Source organism: Perca fluviatilis, chromosome 11, assembly GCF_010015445.1.
Source record: "Perca fluviatilis chromosome 11, GENO_Pfluv_1.0, whole genome shotgun sequence".
NCBI classification, from domain to species: domain Eukaryota; kingdom Metazoa; phylum Chordata; class Actinopteri; order Perciformes; family Percidae; genus Perca; species Perca fluviatilis.
In genome coordinates this window covers 37,743,290-37,766,403 of record NC_053122.1, presented here as the reverse complement: position 1 = coordinate 37,766,403, position 23,114 = coordinate 37,743,290, and the positions used below count along the sequence as shown (strand labels likewise).

General features: G+C 40.6%; 1 protein-coding gene across 6 annotated transcripts in view; it reads left to right on the top strand.

Annotated features, from left to right (window-relative positions):
* LOC120567663 (partitioning defective 3 homolog) overlaps positions 1–23,114 on the top strand; it is a 351,607-nt gene that overhangs the window by 209,130 nt on the left and 119,363 nt on the right. For all 6 annotated transcript variants that reach the window (XM_039814627.1, XM_039814626.1, XM_039814628.1 and 3 more), the window contains 3 exons: positions 4,696–4,884; positions 6,472–6,642; positions 12,505–12,658. In XM_039814627.1, coding sequence (XP_039670561.1) covers positions 4,696–4,884; positions 6,472–6,642; positions 12,505–12,658 — 514 coding nt within the window. The remainder of the gene's footprint in view (positions 1–4,695; positions 4,885–6,471; positions 6,643–12,504; positions 12,659–23,114) is intronic.

Sequence of the window (23,114 nt, the reverse complement as noted above, 5' to 3'; positions counted from 1 at the left end):
GATGAAGACATGAGGGGAGAGAGAGGGGCGAATGATGTGCAGCAAAGGGCCGCAGGTCGGAGTCAAACCCGGGCCTGCTGCATCGAGGAGTAAACCTCTATATATGGGCGCCCGCTCTACCAGCTGAGCTATCTGGGCGCCCATGAATCATTTTATTTGAATCGAGAATCGTTTTTGAATCGAAAATCAATTTTGAGTCGAATCTCGTGACATTTTCTGAATCGTGCACCCCTACCAGTTACTGTGCTGAGATTCAGCTGGTTAAACCTCTGATCGGTCCTCTCCTGCTATACTGTGTTTTAAAGGGAACCTATTATGCTTTTCTGTATTTCCTGTCATTTCTATAATCTAACAATGTCAGATTTTCATGTTAAACGTGGACAGAGTTTCAAATGATGAGGTAAATGTACTTAGGAGAATTTTTTTTTTTTAACTCTATCTGTGATTGGTCCAGGCAGGCTATTGCAGTTTTTCTAGGTTACTGTTGTGTTTACATAGGACTAGCTACATGCTAAGTCAGGGAAAGCTGTAATCTTGGCTGCTATTGTTGTTAATTTTCCCCAATTTCCGGTTGGGTAGTATTTGGTTCTGAAGCTTTTATCTGCTATTTTTGATGGTAGAAAGTTCTGTTTTATTCCACAATCCACTTCTAAATACAAGTAGCTGCATGCTAACACCAGAGAAACCTATAATCTTGGCTGCTAATTTTTCACCCACATTACTGCTGAAACATGTCCGGTTGTGTAGTTTTTGGTTCAGAGTCCTTTATGTTTACAAAGTCTCGCCGTTTACTCCGTTGCCATCAGTCTCAGACTCTAACGGAGTGCAACAACAGCGGAGATTGCAGAGACATGCAGAAACACCCTGACCAATCAGAGCAGACTGGGCTTTTTTGGGAGGGGGGGCTTAATGTTAATGTTAACATTAAAGCATGTAAACATGTTCTAGTAGAATCACGAAATACAAGTCAGAATCTGAAAACAGTATATAATAGGTCTCCTATAGAAACAGCCCAACTCATGATTTAGTCGGTTTTTTATCTACTTCTTTTTCTATTTCTGTCGTCAAGCAACTATACAAGCAGAAAATGATCGTTTACCCTTGGCTTGTAGATGCCACCTGTGACCCAGACGAACGGTACTGTATTTCCTATGATGCTGTGCTAAGACGTCAGTCAAATCAAGTTATTAAATTGTCTTCATTAATGTCACTGAGCATGCTTAGGTTTTCCAAAAGCTGTGTATAGCTTGTCCACACTAGAAGGTGAGGTTGGTATTTTCAGACCGCTTCGGAAAAAGCTCAGTTTCGGATGGCACAAACACCAGCTTAGTCCCAAAAACAAAGAGGAAATGATGGCTCCTCATATTTAGGGGTTAGTATGAAAATACTCTTAAAACGAAATGGCATGATGAAGAAAGAGAAAAGAAGGTGTGGATGCAGAGATGGTGGAAACGAGGGTTAGAGAGGGGAGTTGGCACAGAAAAGACAGCCTAAAAAAGCAGTGGGAGAGGGTTTGAAGAAAGCAAAATAAAGTAGAGAGCAGTATAAAGAGACAGGTGAAAAAAGGTAAGGGTAGAGAAAGAAAAAGAGTGAGAGATGCAGACATACAGTGAAAGAGGTGGCAGTGTCTGTCTCCTTTTGTGTTCCACATGAATTCATCCCTTTCTGTCAGCCTTTCATTCACACTCCCTCGCTCACTCACTCTGTCATTGTCATGCTGGCACTTTCTCATTCTTTTTCCCCTTTTCTTTTCGGCTCCTCGCCTTTTCACCCTCGCTCTATTTGTCTCCGTCCCTCCTCTCGAGCTCAGCACTCTTCTCCCTCCCCTCACCTTCGTTCAACTCCTCTTATTTTCTTTCCTTCCTTCTCTGCCTGTGTTTCGTGGGTTTCTCTTTTTGCTGCCTTCTCTCTTTCCTGTCTTCAGTACCATCAATCAGGTCATTTCAAATATCAAAGTACTGTATTTTAAAATGGCTATATGTAAAGGTAGAACTGAACAATTTAAGGAAAATATCTTGTTTGGATTTTTCTGAACAATGTTGTGATTGTGATTATTCTCATAAATTCATCCCCAGGCCTGTTTTTTGTCTACATGGTGTTAAATAACTTATAAAAATATTTTTTTTGGTTAAGCTTTTATTATCAAGCATAACCACAAACATATTTCTATGTGAAAAAAATCAGATATTAGTTGCTTGTTTTCTATTGAAAAAGTAATACCTTTTGCTCATATTTAGTGTACAACTATTTAGCTTTGTCATAATGTGGGGAAGTTGCTCCCAAGGTACTGTAGGTCATGTCTGAACAATTTATCGCTAACGATACAGTTGTCAGCTCTGCACTTTAGCTGCTTGAAGCTAAAGTTTCGTTAGCTTCACAGACTGACAGGCCAAGCTACTTCACAGCTTTAAATAAGTTGATTTCCCTTTTCAGAACTTATCATGTAATCCGCTTAAAACATTGATATGATGTGCTAAGAAGTTTACCTGGAACATAATAACTAGTGTTCACTTTCCATCAACCATTATTCATGCTCGTAAATGACCAAGCTAACTGCTAACACCCTGTCTGAAATGAGCTAACGTTACACGGTGTTACTATAGACTCACCACTCTCGTCTTTCTGAAGACAACTTTCTGGCTTATCAAACATCAAAATGAATTGTGTTTCTTTTCCTGCAAAAAGTGTAAATAGTGCAGACGAGATGACCCCTCACTATACAGATTTTTTGTTGTAATAATTAATTTTCTGTTCACTTGCAGTTTAAGAGGATTATGTCGTTGTTAGTCACTTTTTAATAAATTAGTCTTAAATTCAATTCCAGGCAGAATAATTAAATTTGTGTTGTCTTACGTGTTATTATTCCTCAACATGTCCCATAAGCTGTGTCTGATATCAAATTGGCTGTTTTTCCTTCTTTGTTTGTCTAATTTGATCTCAAATGTATTTCAGTTAGCTTTCATTTGTCTTTCTAAAACATGCAGACACCCTGACAGTGCTCTCCATGCTTACCCTTCCTTCCTTCCTTCCTTCCTTCCTTCCTTCCTTCCTTCTGTTTCCTCCTTTTCCTTCTTACCCCATACATCCTCATTTTGCTCTTCTTCTCCTCTTCTGTCTCCTCCCCACTTTTCCTTTCCCTCCATCCCTCTTTCTCCCTCCTTCATTCAACCCAGAGCAATTCCATCTCTCTCCCAGCAAACAAAGGGAGCTAATGACATGCTGACACCGAGCCCGATGATTGAATTCATTAGGCGTGCACAATAATTGCCAGGCGTGAGTGTGCACGCACCCATCTATTCAGAAGACAGCTGTCAAATAACAAGCAAGAGAGAATAGCTTTTTATTGTTGAGCTGGAAGAGAGAGGGAAAATGAATATGGAGAAAGAGCGAGAGAAGCACCTGTTGTGAAGGGAAAGCGAGAGAGAGAGCACTCAGCATGCCAATTAGGCTGCTGTGTTCATGCGGGGTTATTGGGAAGTTTACTGCCTGTGTGACGCACTCGGTGTCACGATCCAGGTGCATAACATGTATGAATTTGTTCTTTGGGCAGTGTGAGTTTCTTTCTAAACTCTTTGAGGTTTAGACCTTTGAAATAAAGACATTTTTAGTGTAGTGCGTTTATTCTTATGGGCTGAAATAAGTTTAGGACTTGGGTTTAGGCTTATGATCAAAATTATGACTGCCTGGGGTTAAAGTTAGGTATGTAATACTGAAGGACATTTGTTTGCAGACTTGGGATAAAAACAATAGATCATCTAATGTAATAAGACATGAAATACGTGTTGTGTTAACCACATCTATGGCATTTTTAGAACAACTATAATTTATAAAATTTGTTATTGGACATTACAAGATTTTCCAAATCCTTTTCAAATAATTTTTGTTCAAACACTAGGTATGAGTAACAGTGAGTCAGTACGCACTCAATAATATAATGGTACCGGCAAAAATGTCCTGACAGATGTACAGATATGAAATCAGACCAATATTCTTTTCTATTCTTGGCTGGATGAAATGTGCGGGATGTTGTGTACCTGCAGCTGCTTCACAGTACAAGCTCTTAATCTGCATAATTTTGGCTTTATGCCTTGCTTTTACTGTACATGGCACACAAACAAGTGTTTAATTGGCGGCTGTGGCTCAGGAGGTAGAGCGGGTTGCGGTTCAATCGGCCACATTACATCCAGCTTAGGGTTGGGCGAACGGTCTACCGGGTTGTCTACTGAATTGGCATATGATGATGTCAACAGTGAAACATTGTAATGGAAAATAATCGCCAACGCTGGAATCACTGAAAACTGAATCCACCGGAGTTTAAAATTACAAGACAGAGAAAGCGGAAATTGACGGACATCCGGCCGAGAAAAGTGATATCCGGCGGAATTTCCGTTGGCACCGGAGCAATCCCGGAAGTGGAACGTCGTGGATATAGACTACCCTCTGGTTAACCTCAGGAACATGGGGAAAGCATGGCAAGGCTGGAATGAATGCATGCGTGTTTTTGCTTTATATAATTAAATATGTGTTATGGTGTAAGAGCTTTGTTTTTAATGGATCTGTGTCTATGATCTGCTGTTGCTGGGTTGGGTTATTAATTATGATATTTTATGTTATTCAAGATACAGTAGGTTTGTTTTGCTGTGAAAGTCTAGAATCTGAACCTCCCTGTGTTTTTCTTTGTTCCCCCTCTTCCAGAAGAGCGAGGAGGACGAGTTGGTCCTGACTCCAGACGGGACCAGAGAGTTCCTGACCTTTGAGATCCCCCTCAGCGACTCCGGTTCAGCTGGGTTGGGTGTCAGCGTTAAAGGCAATCGCTCAAAGGAGAACCACGCTGACCTGGGCATTTTCGTCAAATCCATCATTAATGGAGGGGCAGCCTGCAAGGTACGATACAGTCTGCGGTTATTAGTAGAGCTTTTGAGTGGAAATGAAAAGAGAGATTTAAAAGTGGGGTATCTATTCTTCTAAGAAACCTTTTTTTTAACTAGCTTTAGGTAATCAATCAACATTTATTTATATAGTGTTTTACAGCAACCGACCGGTATCCAAAGGGCTTTACATCAAGCACAAGAATAAAACATAACATAACATACAAAAATAAATAAGTTTGGAGTTTGGATCTAAAAAGAGCTACATCTGCAATAGTGTTCCAAATTCTCGGGGCAGCAACTGCGAAAGCACGATCACCCCACAGTTTGTACCTTGACCGTGGGACCTCTGAAACCAGTTGATTGTGGTAAGATTATATCAGTCCTGGAAACCATGTTTGGTATATAAATTAGTGAATAGTTTCTCTTTATAGGTATTTTGTTCTTACAGAGTGGCACTCACTCAAAGTTTAGGATCCGTGAGACAGTGTATGCAGATGCAGAAATACCAGGCTTTATAGAACATCTTAACACCTACTAAAACAATAGGTCTTAAAACTGCAGTGAGTAAAAAGCTTTGTCACTTTGTCACAAGGGCAATGCAAGCGCAGAACAGCCAATATGAACGCTCTCTTTCTCTGAAATGACCTTCGATTGACCAAAGTCTCCTGTGAGGGCTAGATTTTCTTTAAGCCTGAATACAGAGCCAGGAGCAGCTGCAAAAGTCTAGTTTTCTCTCAGACCACTTGAATTGTAATATGCTGAAAGATTATTATGGAATTTTTGCCCAACAATGCCAGAAATAAAGTGCCTACAACAGCTTTAATATCAACTTAAACATTTTGTTCTGTATTTTTTTTTTTGCAGCCACTATAAGTGGATTTATTCAGCAGCGGAATTAGAAGCTTTGATAGAAGACCTGATGTAGCTCCCTTTATAGTGAGCTTCGCTCTTACCTATTCTAGATAAACCCAACACCGTGTCTGTATAACCTACACACACACACACACACACACACACACGTAAAAGTTCATAGAAGGCATTAAGTGTAACTTTCTAATATCTGAGGACAATTTGTCAGAAAGTGACGGAATAAGACAGCGATGTCATGCAACAAATTGGGAATATCCAACTGGGTCGATGTTTAAAATCCCTCCATATCTCCTTGGAAAGGAAAGTGAAGTAAAATTACTTTTCTGTTCCTTAGCAACTATAGTATAAAGAAAAGCTTAATCTGTGATAAAACCTATTAACACAAAGTGCGCTATTTTCTGTTGCTGTCAGTAGTGCTGCGCTGCTGCAGTCAATTTCACTAGACTTTTAACTTAATTGTTTTTCCCACAAACCAGCTTGTGTTGACAGAACATAATAATGGGCTTTAAAGCACACTTCTCTGTAAGAGATTAGATCATAGAAACCGGATACAGTCTGTGAGTGAGACTGTTAGTCTGATGAGATAAAGGTTATTGTTAAACTGGGAGATATGGCTGCTTTTCATTTATCACACATGTGCTGTATGGTAGTTGAAAAATCACAGCCTCCTCTCTGTGTACGGTTAGCAGTTTAAACACCAAAAGAAACACTTTTCCTGCCCATCCAACAGGACGGGCGGCTTCGAGTGAATGACCAGTTGATTGCTGTGAATGGGGAGTCGCTATTGGGCAAAACCAACCAGGACGCCATGGAGACGCTACGCAAGTCCATGTCAACGGAAGGCAACAAACGCGGGATGATTCAGCTCATTGTGGCCAGACGAGTGGCCAAAAGAAATGAGGTGAGGAAACAAAAATGAAAGACGGATTGGATTGAGACGGGTGTGTGGCTGTGAATTCTTGCCATTTTAACTGTTCTCAGAAGAGTAGGGACATTTTGGATATACAGTATGTCTGAGTAGGATCAAGTCGGCGATAGCCATGTAGATAGATATCAGCAAGGCTTTAAATTGACACCCGCCAACCTGCCAAATGTGGGTAAAGCTTCACTTTGGCAGGTAACATTGTAAAGTTACTAGACAATTTGCCTGGTGATTGATGCAAATAACACTGCATTTGTTGCCAGACTGGTCTCTTTTCCGCCAAGAAATTTGGGGCAGTTTTGTGTATGTTTGGCTTGGAAACGTACTGTTTATCTGGCAACACTGCTTGTAGTACTAATCCTACATTTCCATTATCCATTAACACTATGTTGTGACGTGTCAAAAACCGTTGGCTACGTGCCTAGCGTGTGTGGTATTGATTAGCAGCTACGCTGAAATGGAGAAGCCGAACGAAACGGCACAGAAAAAAACAGACAAGCTGAAATTAATTAGTAAAGCTAGTTAGGAGAAAGAAAAAAAAAATTGGCTAGTGGAAAATCTAGCTGGTAACTTTAAAAATCTACTAGCCATGTTGGCTGGTTATCTCAAAAATGATTTTAAAGCCCCGGATTTTAAAAGTAGTCAGATCAATACAGTACTCTGAAAGGAAATTGCCATTTCAACTGATTTTTCAGATCACCTAACCTGAATAATGTCATAGTTGCAGTCTGCATGATCATAAGATCACATGGGCTATATATAACAAAGGCATCTAGATAGACCTTATAGGCATTTCTCATAGTTTTGGTAATGTATAATGATAGCATTTTACTTCCAGCTGTCTTTGCTGAGACCTGGAGGTGCAGCAGCATCATTAGATACATTTTACAAAAGGAGTCCAACAAGTGGCCACACAGGTTTTACACAACTCCCCAGTTTAACCATTATGTATATACAGTATGTATATGTGAACCACTTAGAAGTGAAAACAAACATATTAAGACCATTACAGTTCTGACCCCAAGCAAAAGTAAAACATCAGCACCTACATCAAATTGAATTATATTGCATTATGATGGTTTAAACCACTAACCACTAAAAATGGTCTTATTTTGAACGAGGCCAGTCATGGCTGTAGTCAAGTCCAAGACCAGGACTAGTCGAGACCGAGTCAAGACCAAGTCCAAAGAGATATGAGTCCAAGTCAAGACAGAGTCCAAATGAGAGACAGTCAAGACTGAAAAAGAAAGAATCAAATTGGGCCATATTTTTTTATTTTAAGTATAACAATTTCACTAAAGTCTTAAGTCATAAAGCTGAAGTGCAGCTTCACATTTCAAATCATGAGTCTTTTTTTTATTCTGGTGTAAGAACATTCTGGACTGCCGATACAATGTAAAATTGATATGATCACATTCTTGAATTTATGACTTGTCTTGAAGAATCCATAGTACAAAGTGCTCGCTGACATTGTGTCACAGGGACATGCTAACATTTGTTATTGAGTAAAGGGGAGGGGGCTCAGATTTGTCTTTACCAGCTGATCTGGGATTTAAACCAGTGTTCCACATTGCAGTTTGGCCAAGAACTTTTCTTTCTTTTTAGTCTTGAAGACGTGAGAGTTTGAGATAAATTAAATGGACATTTTGAAACACATTGTCGCTATTATATCCTGACCAAGGGCGTTGGACTGGGGGGAAAAGGGGACTGAGTGCCCTTGTGTAAGGAGGGCCCAAAAAGATGCTAGAATGAATAGCTGTGGATGTGTGGGGAGGGGCCCATAGAAAATGCCTTTCTACAGGGCCCAGAATTTTGTCCTACGCCCCTGATCCCGCCTATTCTATTTTAATATTGCCATCACGGATGCCACATATTTAATTTAATAACTGTGATCCAATGATACGGACTAGGGATGTTTGTGATCCTATTTAAGATCAAAGTGGTTGTAATTATAGTTTGTGTGTGTTTCCTGTAAAAATAAAAATGGAATTCATCTGACATGGCTGTCCTAAATAAAGACACTTTTGTGAACATGGAGTCATCAGGCACCACTTCAATAGGACCCTTTCTGTGATAAATGTACAATTACACCCAAAGCAAACCGTTGGGAAATACCCTCATGAGCAGAAATGAGTCGTTTCATGAAATAAACCTAAGTATTCAGGTCATAGAAGTTCACCAACCCCTCCTACGCACGCTCACCTCCCTGTAGGCAGCTGGAGAAAAGAAGAAAAAAACATGGCTGCGAACTGAGCTACACAACTTATTTTTTTTTTCCTCCCCTCAATGTCATGTTTTTACATTCTCTGTACATCTTGGCCTGTCGCCTGCTTGAAAGCAGAGGCTGAGTCTGTGCACCATTGCTGTGTGTCTGTATGGGCGCGCACTACTGTGTGCATGTGTACGCCTCTGGCACTGCCTGGCTTCCCCGCTCTCCTTTTCCAACTTGGTGTGTCAAAGTTTTGATTTCCCCTTGGCCCGTCTGGTAATTGAAAGCAGAGGCTAAGCCTGGAGGTGTGTTTTGTGTTTTTGTGTGTGTGTGTGTGTGTGTGTGTGTGTGTGTGTGTGTGTGTGTGTGCATGCACACGTCTTTGTCTGCACACATATGAGTGTGTAGTTTGTGCTTTTGTACATCCTGCTTATGCATGTATTCACAAGGATATTTCTGTCTGTTCGTTTGCAACCAGATACCTTAACAGACAGCATGGTGGATGAATAAAATTAGAGCGCTTGGAGTCTCGTCAATCTCTGCTTACACGCAGAGCCGGAGGCATGGCCTGAGGCTCGCCAAGTGTCTGGCTATTTATAAGAAATAGTGTCCAAGACACTGAGGAGGAAAACAACAATTCAATACACTCATCCTCAAAGAGACTGCTCTGAGCTGATTTAGAAAGTCCCTATAGTGCCACTATATATTCTTTATACCTCATAACCAGCTGTCCATCAGATATCAGTTAAAATAATACCTAGTTACTATGAGATGAAAGCTGTTGCTTAATTTGACATATTGTCATACCCTACTGACATATGGCAAATAATCCTGAATTTACTTTCCTCTCCATGTCTCCATCCCTTGACAGCCAATCTCAAATCAATCTCAAATGTTTGCCTTTGCATAAAATCACAAGCCCTATTGCCCCCATTCCTTCCTCCATCCCCATAGAAACAGTGAACCCAGAGCAGCTGACTTCCTCATCACCGTCGGCACCCGATGGGATCGAGACCTTCCCGGAGCTCAATTATCATCCTGAATATGCGATGGGCTGCAGTGTGATTTGTCGATGCGCCCTCAGTATGGCGAATCCCCTCGGCGATCACTGAGGCATTTCACCTCGACCCCTTCAGCCGGCTAATTCATTAACCATCTCATTGAGAGTCAAGAGCAGCCGCACGCCAGCAGTCACAGCACCAGTATGGCGAGGCTGGAAGATTTGTTGCCTCCGTGTGAAGGTCTGATTGGTTCTGTTAGCTGTGAATCGTGCCATTTTCTTTGTCCGGTAAATGGTCAGATTTTAGTCATACCTAAGACGTTGGTCTGATCAGAAGTTGGTGTTAAACCTTTGACTAACCCCTTTATAGCGTTGGTCGCATTTAAGTATGCTAGAATCTGTACTGTTTTCTGCTGGAGCAGTTGGTGCCTTGCTCAAGGGCAGGTAACTAAGTACATTTACTTAAGCACTTAAGAAACATTTTGAGTTGCTTGTATTAGGGATTGGACGGTATGCCTTTGTCCTGATTGATTCTTTCACGATACATGGCCGCCGATTGGATTTGTATCGCGATTTTCATTTATTGCGATTCTAGAAGTATTGGGATTGGATAGTTTTTCTATTTTCTTTCCCTTCTTTAACAAAAACAAAGGTTGAATAATACAATATATCATGAGACATTTCTAATAACTGATTGTTTTCTAAGAAGAATGCACATCACATGTCAGTCAGTCAGTCTGACATTAATTTCATTTTTAAAGAAGAACATAACATGGATTTTCTGCATTTTCTGCTTCCGGTCTGTTTTGCTGGAAACAGATATGATTTAGTTGCCGTCGGCGGTACCTTTATAAACAGAAAATATTTAGGTGAATCATTGGTAAGAAATTTTAAAAAATCGATTCCGTGGCCGGGTTGGGTCAGTGGGTAGAGCAGGCGCACATAAACATAGAGGTTTATGCCTCGACGCAGAGGTAAAATAATCGAAAAAATCATGATGCATCCAATTTTTTTCTCACCCCTAACTTGTACCTTACTGGAGTATTCAATGTTATGCTACCTTATACTTGTACTCCACTACATTTGCAGTAGGTACAGTTATGTCAATATTTATTTTTAAGCTATAGTTACCTTACCGAGCAAAGTTTCACATCCAAAACATATGATCATCTGAGTTTATGCATCTATATTCCCCCGGCTCAAACCCATTTCCCTGAGACATTAGGAAAAATATGTTTTCCTTACATGGTCTATTTGCTGTGTCAGTGAACTGTCAACACTTTCAGATATATGATTCTGGTGAAATACCTATTTATTTTAATCTTAATATAAAAACTACTTTAAATAAACAGTACACTAACATCCCTACAATCCACAATCCTCGGTCCTACAGTATGGTCGATCTTGTAAATAATATGTAGTTATATATTCATATACCCAAAAATATATAAGTTAAAATTGTCTCCACAGCAGGCAACATTTAAATGCTGTAAATGCAGCACCATCAACAATTTGATCCTTGAGTACATTTTTTATTGGACTACCACTGAGGGAATCTAATTCGTGGTTGGTCAGGAAGTTCAAATATATTCAGTGTGGATATGTTAAAAAAAGCGGCTGACTAATCTGAAATTCACTACACCTCACGCTTCTGCTAGCCTCCTAATGAATCCACACAAGTATTCTCCTGTAAACTGGACTTGTTTGTTTACATCAAAGTCCATTGGGCGGTGGTTATTACAGCACCTCAACAATGTAGTGAGCTGTAAGGATCATTGGCCGAAGAGCTTCTGCCAATGGAATCCAAGTGTCGCCTAGTTACAGTCATCGATCGGGGTGATTTGGCTCCAGCATTGACTCCAGTGTTATCGCTCGTTATGCGATGCCACCGATGATGGTTATCCTTTTGGCAAGAGCTGTCATCATAAATGCAGAGACTGTAGCAAATCAATACAGTTAACTAACCAATGGATGAGGGCCAAGACACACACACACACACACACACACACACACACACACACACACACACACACACACACACACACACACACACACACACACCTTCCCAGGCAGTGGATGTGCGTTTATGGGTGACAGGGCCAGCAAATGGTCTATTTGTCCAGCAAACAAGCGAGTGTCATCATGGCTCCTGAGGGAAATGTCAAGATGCTAGCAAGCTAACCATCCCCTGCGGCGGGGGAGTGCTAGCTCGCTAACAGCCTGTGGCTTAACAGCCTATTGGAAATCCATGCTCATTTATCATGGTTACCACACTGCTAGCATTAGCGTGAATCCAGTATTGTTTAACAAATGGCTAACATGATTGTGTATAGATCACATTTAGTTCTAACTGTAAAAAAAAGGCACAGCACATTCATTCATTAACCCAAATGCTTCTCAAAGGGCTTCACAAATCAACTTTTCGAACGGGATGTGATAAAAGTTAGCTTTTGCTAACTGTTGCTGTTTCCAGAACAGTATATAAAGTCTGTTTTATGAGCATAATCAGAGAGAATAAACCATACAGTACACAGCCAAAGAAGGGATCATCTTTATATTTACTTGACTATGGAAGAACCAAGATTGAGTAAATCCTATCCTTATTCTAAAATCACCTCCCTCCCTCATTCAGGGGAGCCCAGGGAGCCCGTTGGGGGGCAGCCAGCAGACCATGAACGCCTCCTTGGATGACCACGAGCGCCGGATCTCCCACTCTTTGTACGGTGGCCTGGAGGGCCTTGATGACAACTTGATACCACGACAGGGCATGATGCCACGCACAATAGGTGAGATTGGCATGTCTTTTGGTTTGTGGTACTCCTCTAACTGCTGATTTTATGGATGGAGATTTATGTGAATTTTCAGATCGATCTCAGTCTGAAACCATGCTATGTTGCTACGCCAAGACTGGTATTGGTGCTGAGTATTCTATAGAATAGAATACACTTTATTGTCCCCGAGGGGAAATTTGTCTTGGGCATAGTGCTACAATCTGTTGCTTCACAACACAAACATTTAACAGAAAAACCATTCCAAAATCAACATAAAAAATTAAAAGATAAATATAAGATCATCAACGAAGCATCTTAGGACATGAAGGAAGACACATATGACTGTACAGACTATAAGACCTCTTAGAAGTGACTGTAATAATTAAAGTGCAAAGTGCAAGAAGTGCTGGTGTATTTACTGCACTCGTGCTAAGATTTACTATTGGAGTTCAGCAGCTTGATAAACGATAACTTAAGTCTGTTTGTTTTTACATCTCGGCACATGGGATCTTCTCGCTGATGGCAGAAGTTCAAATTCAGGAAAGAGAGGGTTGTTTTTTTTTTTTTTCTTGACAGCTTGATCGTATAAGGCTCTGTATGGGATGAATCTTCTAATCAATTACACATACCCTACAAGAATGGTACTACGTGGCAGACTTTTGAGTGCAGCATTTACATCTCCGTTCTGTTAGTGTGCGTGTGTGTGTGTGTGTGTGTGTGTGTGTGTGTGTGTTTGTGTGTGTGTGTGTGTGTGTGTGTGTGTGTGTGTGTGTGTGTGTGTTTGTGCGTTTTCCTGGTAGATTCTATGGTCCTACCTGTCAGGTTTTGTCAACACAGAACACAACTCTGTCATCTGGTCTCAGTTCCTGTCAAGACTCGGTGGCTTTTAATGTCTCGGAAAATGTCAGGGAGAGAGACGGAGATGGAAAAATGGCCCCTGGAAAATGTGTTACTGCAGACGCTCAGCTAGTGATTGATTCGAGGAGCTTGTTTTGTGTGTGTTTTCGAAAGGGTTTGTTTATCCGTGTTAGTCTGCATGCTTGTCAGCCTCTCTGTCGGTGACCTGGTCTGTCATTGCTTAAACCAGTGACAACAAGTGAGTGAGTGTTGGACTAGGTGAAAGAGATTAGGAAGCATATTTGTATCTTTGTGTGAGAGCTTTGCACGCGTCTGTACAGGATTGCGCGTGTGTAGCACTTGAATGATTGATGGACGGGTGGTGAAGTTGCCTTATTTTAAGGAAAGGCTTCTGTGTGCACCAGATGGTGTAACTGTGTTCAGTTCAAGCTAGTACAAAATGCCCAAACTGTCTTTGAACCTTTGTCCTCTGCTTTTGTGTCTTTGCTTTGCATTTCTCAAAAAGACCAAAATGATCGATGTTATTAAGGACGCAAAATACTTGGACCTCTTCTGCTGAATTAGTATTATTATGTATGTTCTATTATTAAGAACATACACAAAATACCTTAATTGTAAATTGATTAAGCAGAAGAAGAGTTGGAACTTTGAATCTGTTTTTGAAATTGGCTCCTACCAACTCTGCCTCATTAATCAATGCAACACAATGTGAACGTGTGAACTCTGTTTTCCTTTTATGCAAATTGGTTGACATTGACACTGTGTTGTTAGTTCAACAGAAAACAAAGTGTGACTGACAGAGGAATTGTTAATAGGTGAAGTTCCAGCACGCTGCCACAGTTCATCCATGCTTAACAACCAGCGAGGGCTTCTAATGAGCGTACAGGGTGGCGAGCGGAAGCACCAGGCAGATACTGTATAGAGGAGATTGACTGCTCAACAGTAAACAAGATCACTGTTACAACAATTCCAAATTTTGCTGTACAATTAATTTTCTCAGAAATATTTGCGATTAACAATATAGTCGTCTCTTTCAGTCAAAGTTAAAATATATACAGTATATATGTATTTATTACTTTTTTTTATTGAATTGAATGAATCCCAGGTTATATCTTTTGGTTCTATCCCTGTCATGTGACCCAGATAATGTAATAACACTAATACATAGCCTATGAAGTAAACCATGCCTCTTTATTATCATAAAAAAAAATTCTAACTCCTCGTCATTTTTGTTGCTATGAACGTGTATATACAATTGAAATAATAAAAATATATAGTCCGACAAATCACTTACATGATTACAATTTGGCATATCTAAACAAAATCAACAATTACCAGTCATAGGCCTTAAGACCGTAGCTAATTCATTGTGTTTAAAAAAAGGAACAGCGATTATGTAAAATAAATGGACGATTAGACAATGATGTCATAATTGTTCCAGGCCTAGCGACCAGATGAGCTGCAGACAGGTCCAGTGCTTTTATAACAGATAGAGGTAACATATTGCCACCAGCTGGACACAGACCTACAGTAGCAGCAGTAGCTGAAAGCTGGAGAGGTAACGTGGAGGACTACACTTACCAGGACAAAACGGGAAGGAAGCAAAGAAAAATCCCATAGATTAAATGCAAAGTATTCATTGGTATTTGTCCCTCTGCCCTCAATCTTACCTTAGTAAAAATGAAATGATCTTCCAAATTTGGATCAGTTCATGATCATCAACCGTAACAAGAACAGGAAGGGTTTTAAAATAAAAGATAATAATTAATAATTTGTAGAGGGCTTTTCTAAACCCCAAGTGCCAAACAGGATGCAAAAACAAAAAAAAGCATAAAAAGCACATAACATTGCAGGTACAGACAGTGATTGAATATTCCGGAGCTCCGACCGCGAATGTCGTTGTAGCCGACATGGACGATACCGCCCTGGGCGAGGTTGCTGGAAATCTCACTTTCGCGCCTGGAAAGCAATAAAGTTGCTGCTGATTTTTTTTCTTAACGTTCCTCAAAAATCTCCAGTGAAAACATGGCGCTGCTCACCTTGAGTGAGCTCCCCTCAGTGCTGTCATAGTGTTCAGTGACATCCAAGCTCGATGGTGTTTTAAGCCCCCAACATCGACTTCAAGGCAGCGTTGCGCCTGTCGACTTCAAGGCACCTAACCCTAACCTTAACCATTGCCTAATCCTAGCGCCTTCCAGGCAGCGCTGCCTGGAAGACGACATTGGGGGCTTAAAACACCAAACACCGACATCCAACCCCTCATTGTCTGAGGACTAAAAAAAAAGTGTGTGTTCCCCCTGACCAGTGGCACTGGCAGGATGATATTTCTTGTATGCACAAGAACTGCCCGCCCGCTGAAGCGGTTTACTGCGCCAGAAATCAGCTGTTCTTATAATATTTAATGTGTATGAGAGTGTGCTAGCGTACTCGTATGATATGACCAGATCATGAAAATATTTTGAGAGAGAGAGAGGTTCATGTGCTCAGAGCAGACAGCTGTCACAGAGATATGAATAACATTATTTCTCTGTGTGCCATGTCAACGTCATATCCCGAATATGATCAAAAACGGGATAAGCCTCATAACCGCAATATTCCTGTCCATGTTAACACACATGATTCAAACAACTTAATATATCTCTGTCTGAGAGTTTAGCGTTACTCGGCGTCCAGCAGCCAGTTTATCTACGCTTCGAGTCCTAAACATGAACATTGTGATGAATAGTGAATGGAGGTATAATTAATGAGAAAATGATTACTGTGAACAGAACAGAGCTGCTGTCGGCTGCTGCTCCTGTGTGCATTCACGCGTTGTTCTCATTAGATGTGTTTCACGTCTCACAGACAACAAATGGACACACAGTGCGTACAGGATTAGGACTTGCGGTGCCACTGCCCCTGACTCATCAATTAAATACACATGGAATTAATGACCAACACCTGCTGCCTATTGATCCTCCGACATGTGGGCTTTTGTGTGTTGCTACACTGCAAATTGGCAGGGCTAAGCAGGGAAATGAAGATGTCGGGCTGGCTCCAGTGGTCTGTTTCTTCTAATATTTCACCTAACCTTAACAAGGCGGGACACCAGATGCAAGAAACCTCCGAGGTTGGCCTGTGGAGAGATACCCACTATATAATCACTAACTATCACAGACACATGAGACATTTCCCTGCTTATTAAACACTTAATCAGCCCATTGGAGTGTTTTTTTTCTTTCTTCCTGACCACCTAAGGGAAAATTCAACCCCAATTTGTCATGTAAAATATTTTAGATCTTCTTCTTCCATGGTTTCTGAATCAGTTCAAATCAAGTTGGTGATTTGGGACCCCCTCGAAAACGAGATGATACATCTCAAGGGGTTTATCCTAATCAACAAATTTTGAATGAAATTAACTGTTGGGTGTCTTTTACAGTTGCTTGCTATAAGTCTTTTTCTCTCTTCGTAAGGGTGCCATGTAAATAATGCATTAGGCTTTCGTAAAAGACAACATCATTCCCATTCAGAACATATCAGCTTGCGTTTTGGCCCGTGCACACTCTTAGATCCCTCGCTGGCTTTCTGCACTCTGAGGATGCCAGGGATAAGAGAGAGACTTAATTATTCCTTCAGGCCAATAGCTTTCAAGGCCCAGCACCCCTGGCAATAACCTCCTTACTAATTATGCAAATAGACCGAGGCAAGACAAAATGAAAAGACGAACAGAAAAAAACCTCCTTTGAATGTCTCTCACCCCATGTTATTCTCACCTCTTGCTATCTCCATTTTCATCTATAAAATCTTTTCATCCCCTTTCCTCCTGGCCATTTTGTGTCTCCCCCTTTGCCCTCAAATATGTAGTAGTTTTGCACACAAAAAACATCTGATAATAGCCTCTCCCAGAGAATCTCAAGTGAAATGCCTCCTGTTGTTCCACTGCAGCTCTGTCACAAATGATTACAGCTACTGGGAAAGATAATGCGTGTGTTTTGATTTGATTCTCAGGTGATGGGTGTGCTCTCCATCCACATGGCAGTGCTATTGTTGCTGGCGGATGGCTGCCCTTGGGTGCTGGCGCTAAAACAAAGAGGCGTTTTTTTTGTTTTTTTTCTCCGTTTACTAGGCTAGTGAGTTGACAGATTCATTGGCTTTCTGCTCAGTAGCTGCCAGTTGATTGTACTGCAGTTATTCAAACTGTGACATTGATGGGATTCTCAGTGTCGCGCATTGGACTGCTTAGGGAAATGGGATTAAGTAGTTCTGTGAATGCACGCGTTTCTATGTGGACGGTTTTGTGTGTATAAAGTGTGTGTGTGTGTGTGTGGTCTGAGAGAGAGAAGTGACCACGCTGTGTTAGAGGACTCACCCGGACTCCCAAATTCCCAGGGAATAACAAACACACACAGCAGGAGGGGGCTGAAGTAGCACACACACACACACACACACACACACACACACACACACACACACACACTAAAGCCACTTTCACAGTTCAGCACACCTATCCTGTATATGTGGGTAAATGCTCTTTTACAAACATGCAGATGCATTCTCCGATGCTTCTAACTGATGCACATACACATGTCTTTTATTAGTTACTTTTCCTTTTTTATTATCAGCAATTTATTAAACAGTTATCAAGCTCCAGCCGTGTCTATACACATTATCCGCCACTGTTTCGGCCGTTGGATGGTACGACTATGTGCAACTTCCACAGACTGCTACTTTTCAGCCTTTGTTCAAGAAGAATGCCTGTCAGTTAAAAATCTTCACGCACCATCCAAGGCAGGATATATATCCTGAAAAATGTTCCGTCCCAATTTTAACACTATGTCTAATCTAGCTGGACCACACCCAAAAGAGGAAAGGTATTAAAGTGTTAAATTAATTTCCCAACCTATGTAAATGTATCCCGCAATGCAAACATGTATAACACATATTCAACACAACAACCAGTGTAGCAGGATGCAAGTCAATGATGGACAGAAACCAACCAAAACTAAGAAAACAACAACACTAGCATGTCACCGTTTTTATTTTATATTATTATTATTCTTTCTTTTATATTATTGACACGGCAGTGGATATTAATGACACAATTTTACCATTTTGTGGGGTGTTGGTGCCCCGATTTCCTGTCTATCTACTCCTGTCCTCTGAAATGAAGGCAAAAGCCCCCAAAAAATCTTTAAAATAAAAAGTTGTGTTGCATTTGCTAAACACAAAAACACACACAAAAAACACCTGGTAACACAGGGTTAAGAAAGTACAAAGTGCATTAATGGGTTGATTTGAATAAAAGGTCACTTTGTAACTTCTTATTATTCACAGGAAATAACAAAGAACAGTGACAGATGACTTTTTAAACTACCTTTGCACACACACAACACCCCAATCTGACTAGATTCAGTAGCACATTCATCTCCACGGGGCTTGCTTCTGAGAACCAAACAGCAGGCCTGGCTAGGACCCCCAGGTCTCTGACTCTTTCTACAGACATACAAACTTCTCCCTGAACTCGGTACACAAGGCTTGTGATGCATTGAAGCTGCCCTTCTTTTCATGCAGAGAACATACCTCCCCTCCCCAATTTCAAAATACAGATTAAAGACAAAGTCATGCGCTGCATTTCAATTGCTTTTTAAGCCTTGCTTTTCAGAGCCTGAGAAAGAGGGCTATTTTATTTATTCGCCTCAGCACGGGGAAGTTTTTATCTTTATTTGTGAGGGCACAGCTTGAATTAATCATAGTGTTTTGACATAGGAACACCATTGTGCTGCCAAACTCCACTTGGTGTAAGCTGATTAGCCAGGAGCAGTTTCACTCTGCTTTCAGACTTCAAAATATGTTTTGTGGTTTAAAGAGTTGCCCTGTATTTCTCTTTTCTTTTTGATTGGGTAAACTTGTTTTCCTGCAGCTGGCCCATTAAACGATTCCTGCAGCCTCACGCTTTGATACAGCAGTTGCCACAAATAGATGAATGCACGAGGATGTTGTGTAAAAGAGCTGGGTAACTGACCAGCTTTTAAGCTGGTCAGTATTTCTTTTTCATGTTGATACTATTTTTCTATCATCCTCCTACAGTAGGAGCTGAAAGACATAAGCGTTATTTTTATTTCTCATATCTTAATTATTTCAATCGAATCCTGTTGCACTTGCAGGTGTGGTAGACATGACATGTCCTCCCAATGGTATGAAATGTTATTTCTAATCACATTGACCTAGTTCTCAATCAGCAGCAGTGGAACCGGTGTGTCAGTGTCTGAAACTCAGAATGTACTGTATGCGTACTTTGTATAGATGCACATCACAGGTCATTTGACAGTGATTGTGGTCGTTGTACAGTAGGGCTGCCTAATATGTAGTTTTTTTTTATCGCGAAGTGGCACAATAAACACATTTAATACCATATTGCAAAAGACAAATTTTTTGTGTTAGTCGAAAGAGAATATCTATAGATAACTGCACTTTATAACTTTGTAGCTGTCATTCTTTTTTTAGTGGTGCCTTTTATATTCAATTCAATGTTCAATTTGTTCAAGAAAAGAGTGCTGGAAATGATTTCCTTTTTATTCGTTTTCAATTCAACAAGCAGTTTGTTGTATTTCAGCAGAACACTGAAAGCACCAGAACGGAGTACACTTTAATATCTGTTTATTTATCGTTAAGTAATATCGTTATGGCAATATTCAACAACGTTATTGCATATTTTTCTCATATGGTGCAGCCCTATTGTGCAGAGTAATCAGCAGCTGCGGAGTGAACTTCAGGGATATCCATGTTTGTTCGTATCGTACTGAATGCTGAGGAGAAGAAAAGCATGAGACATTAACAACTTTACTATTATAACAAATTATATATACTGATGGCTTTGTTACCGAGAGTAAGATGAAAAGTTGGATACCACTCTCACATCTGTGCATTAGGTACGCAGCTGAGGCTAGGAGGTGGTTAGCTTAGCCTAGCACAGAGACTGGGAGCAGACACAGCTAGCCATTGTCCAAAGTTCAGAATTCCCCCTACTGTACTAGCTGTAAAATGTTTGGATTCACATATTTTACGTTGTTGGTTTAAACTGTTGTGGCAGGAGTCTTGTACTTTAACTGTTTCTTGGCAAAAGCCCAGCCAGAAGCAGTGACTTTCTGGAGTCTTGTGGTCCCCATGAAGTTGCCAGGCAACCAGAACACAGAAGTGCGGAGCAGATGTATTATCAGGTTTTTGTTGTTGTCAAGGAGTAGTTGCACTATGACGTAGGGCTGGGCAATATATTGATATATCGATATCGTGATATGAGACTAGATATCGTCTTAGATTTTGGATATCGTAATATCGTAATATGACATAAGTGTTGTCTTTTCCTGGTTTAAAGGCTGCATTACAGTAAAGTGATCTACTTTTCTGAACTTACCAGACTGTTGTAACTGTTCTATTATTTGCCTTTTCCCCACTTAAACATTATCCACATATTTTGTTAAAGCACCAATTGTCAACCCTAGAATATCAGCGCAATATCGATAGAGGTATTTGGTCAAGAATATCGTGATATCTGATTTTCTCCATATCGCCCAGCCCTACTATGATGTAACAAATTGAACAATGGAAAGAACCGGGCTAGCTGTTTCCCCAGGGCTTCCAGGCTTTATGCTAAGCTAAGTTACTAGCTGCCCAGCTCCAGCCCTGTACTTCCAGTAACATACAGTACAGACACACAGAGTGGTATAACTCTTGCTGTATAAAAGTGCATATCCCAAAATGTCAAACTATTCCTGTACAGTGGGTACGGAAAGTATTCAGACCCCTTTAAATTTTTCCCCTCTTTCTTTCATTGCAGCCATTTGCTAAAATCAAAATTTTATTTCTCATTAATGTACACTCAGCACCCCATCTTGACAGAAAACAGAAATGTAGACATTTTTGCAGATTTATTAAAAAAGAACATCTGAAATATCACATGGTCATAAGTATTCAGACCCTTTGCTGTGACACTCATATTTAACTCACATGCTGTCCATTTCTTCTGATCCTCCTTGAGATGGTTCTACTCCTTCATTGGAGTCCTGCTGTGTTTAATTAAACTGATTGGACTTGATTAGGAAAGGCACACACCTGTCTATATAAGACCTTACAGCTCACAGTGCATGTCACAGCCCCTCCAGTAAAACGCGATTATGCGATCGCATAATTCAATGCATAATCAGCCAAAGTCCGCATATTCATGCGGGGGCCGCATTTTTTCAAATATGCCGCACTTTCGCCGCATAAATTGCCGATTTCCACGCAAAATATGCGGTGCTTGCATGATTTCATAATCCCCGCATTTTCGTTGCAAAAAAGTCATCTTAGCAGAAAGTTGAAAAAATGTTGCTTTTACTTCACACAAGAGCAGCAATTTACCCCTGTTGCCATGGGAATGAAGTGACGTAATTATGTGACGTGAACATCATCGTAAAGCAGGTGTTGGAGGTTGAATTTGACATGTTGTACTTTGAGTCTCTTAAGTTGGTATCCAATAAGAAAGCTATTTTAATATCTGATGTCTGCTCAAATCTCTTTGTTTAAGTGCTCTGCTGTCTATATTATTAACGATTTTTGAAAGTCTGTCTTTTTGGTATCTTTTATTTCTCTCTGTTTAGACTATTTTGTTTTTACTTTAATATTATATTATTTGTATATATTTTTGTATCTTATTTGTTTACTTATTGCAATGACTGAATATCTGTAAACTATTTTTGGAAATTAAGTTTAAAAAAAGCAGGGTGTTGGGGGAATCACTTTTTCTTCAAACCGCAGTTTTTGCAAGTTCCCGCATTTTTTGCAAGTTCCCGCAGTTTTTGCAAGTTCCCGCATTTTTTGCAAGTTCCCGCAGTTTTTGCAAGTTCCTGCAATTTCATCGCATAAAATTGCATAAATATCCCGCATATTCCATCGCATTTTTTAAGAAAACGTGCCGCATAATCAAGGATTTTTGCCTGCAACAATCACAAAAAAACTGAATGTCAGAGCAAATGAGAATCATGAGGTCGAAGGAACTGCCCAAGGAGCTCAGAGACAGAATTGTGGCAAGGCACAGATCTGGCCAAGGTTACAAAAGAATTTCTGCAGCACTCAAGGTTCCTAAGAGCACAATGGCCTCCATAATGCTTAAATGGAAGAAGTTTGGGACGACCAGAACTCTTCCTAGACCTGGCCGTCCAGCCAAACTGAGCAATAGTGGGAGAAGAGCCTTGGTGAGAGAGGTAAAGAAGAACCCAAAGATCACTGTGGCTGAGCTCCAGAGATGCAGTAGGGAGATGGGAGAAAGTTCCACAAAGTCAACTATCACTGCAGCCCTCCACCAGTTGGGGCTTTATGGCTGAGTGGCCCGACGGAAGCCTCTCCTCAGTGCAAGACATATGAAAGCCCGCATAGAGTTTGCCAAAAAACACATGAAGGACTCCCAGACTATGAGAAATAAGATTCTCTGGTCTGATGAGACCAAGATTGAACTTTTTGGCGTTAATTCTAAGCGGTATGTGTGGAGGAAACCAGGCACTGCTCATCACCTGCCCAATACAATCCCAACAGTGAAACATGGTGGGGGCAGCATCATGCTATGGCTGGTGTTTTTCAGCTGCAGGGACAGGACGACTGG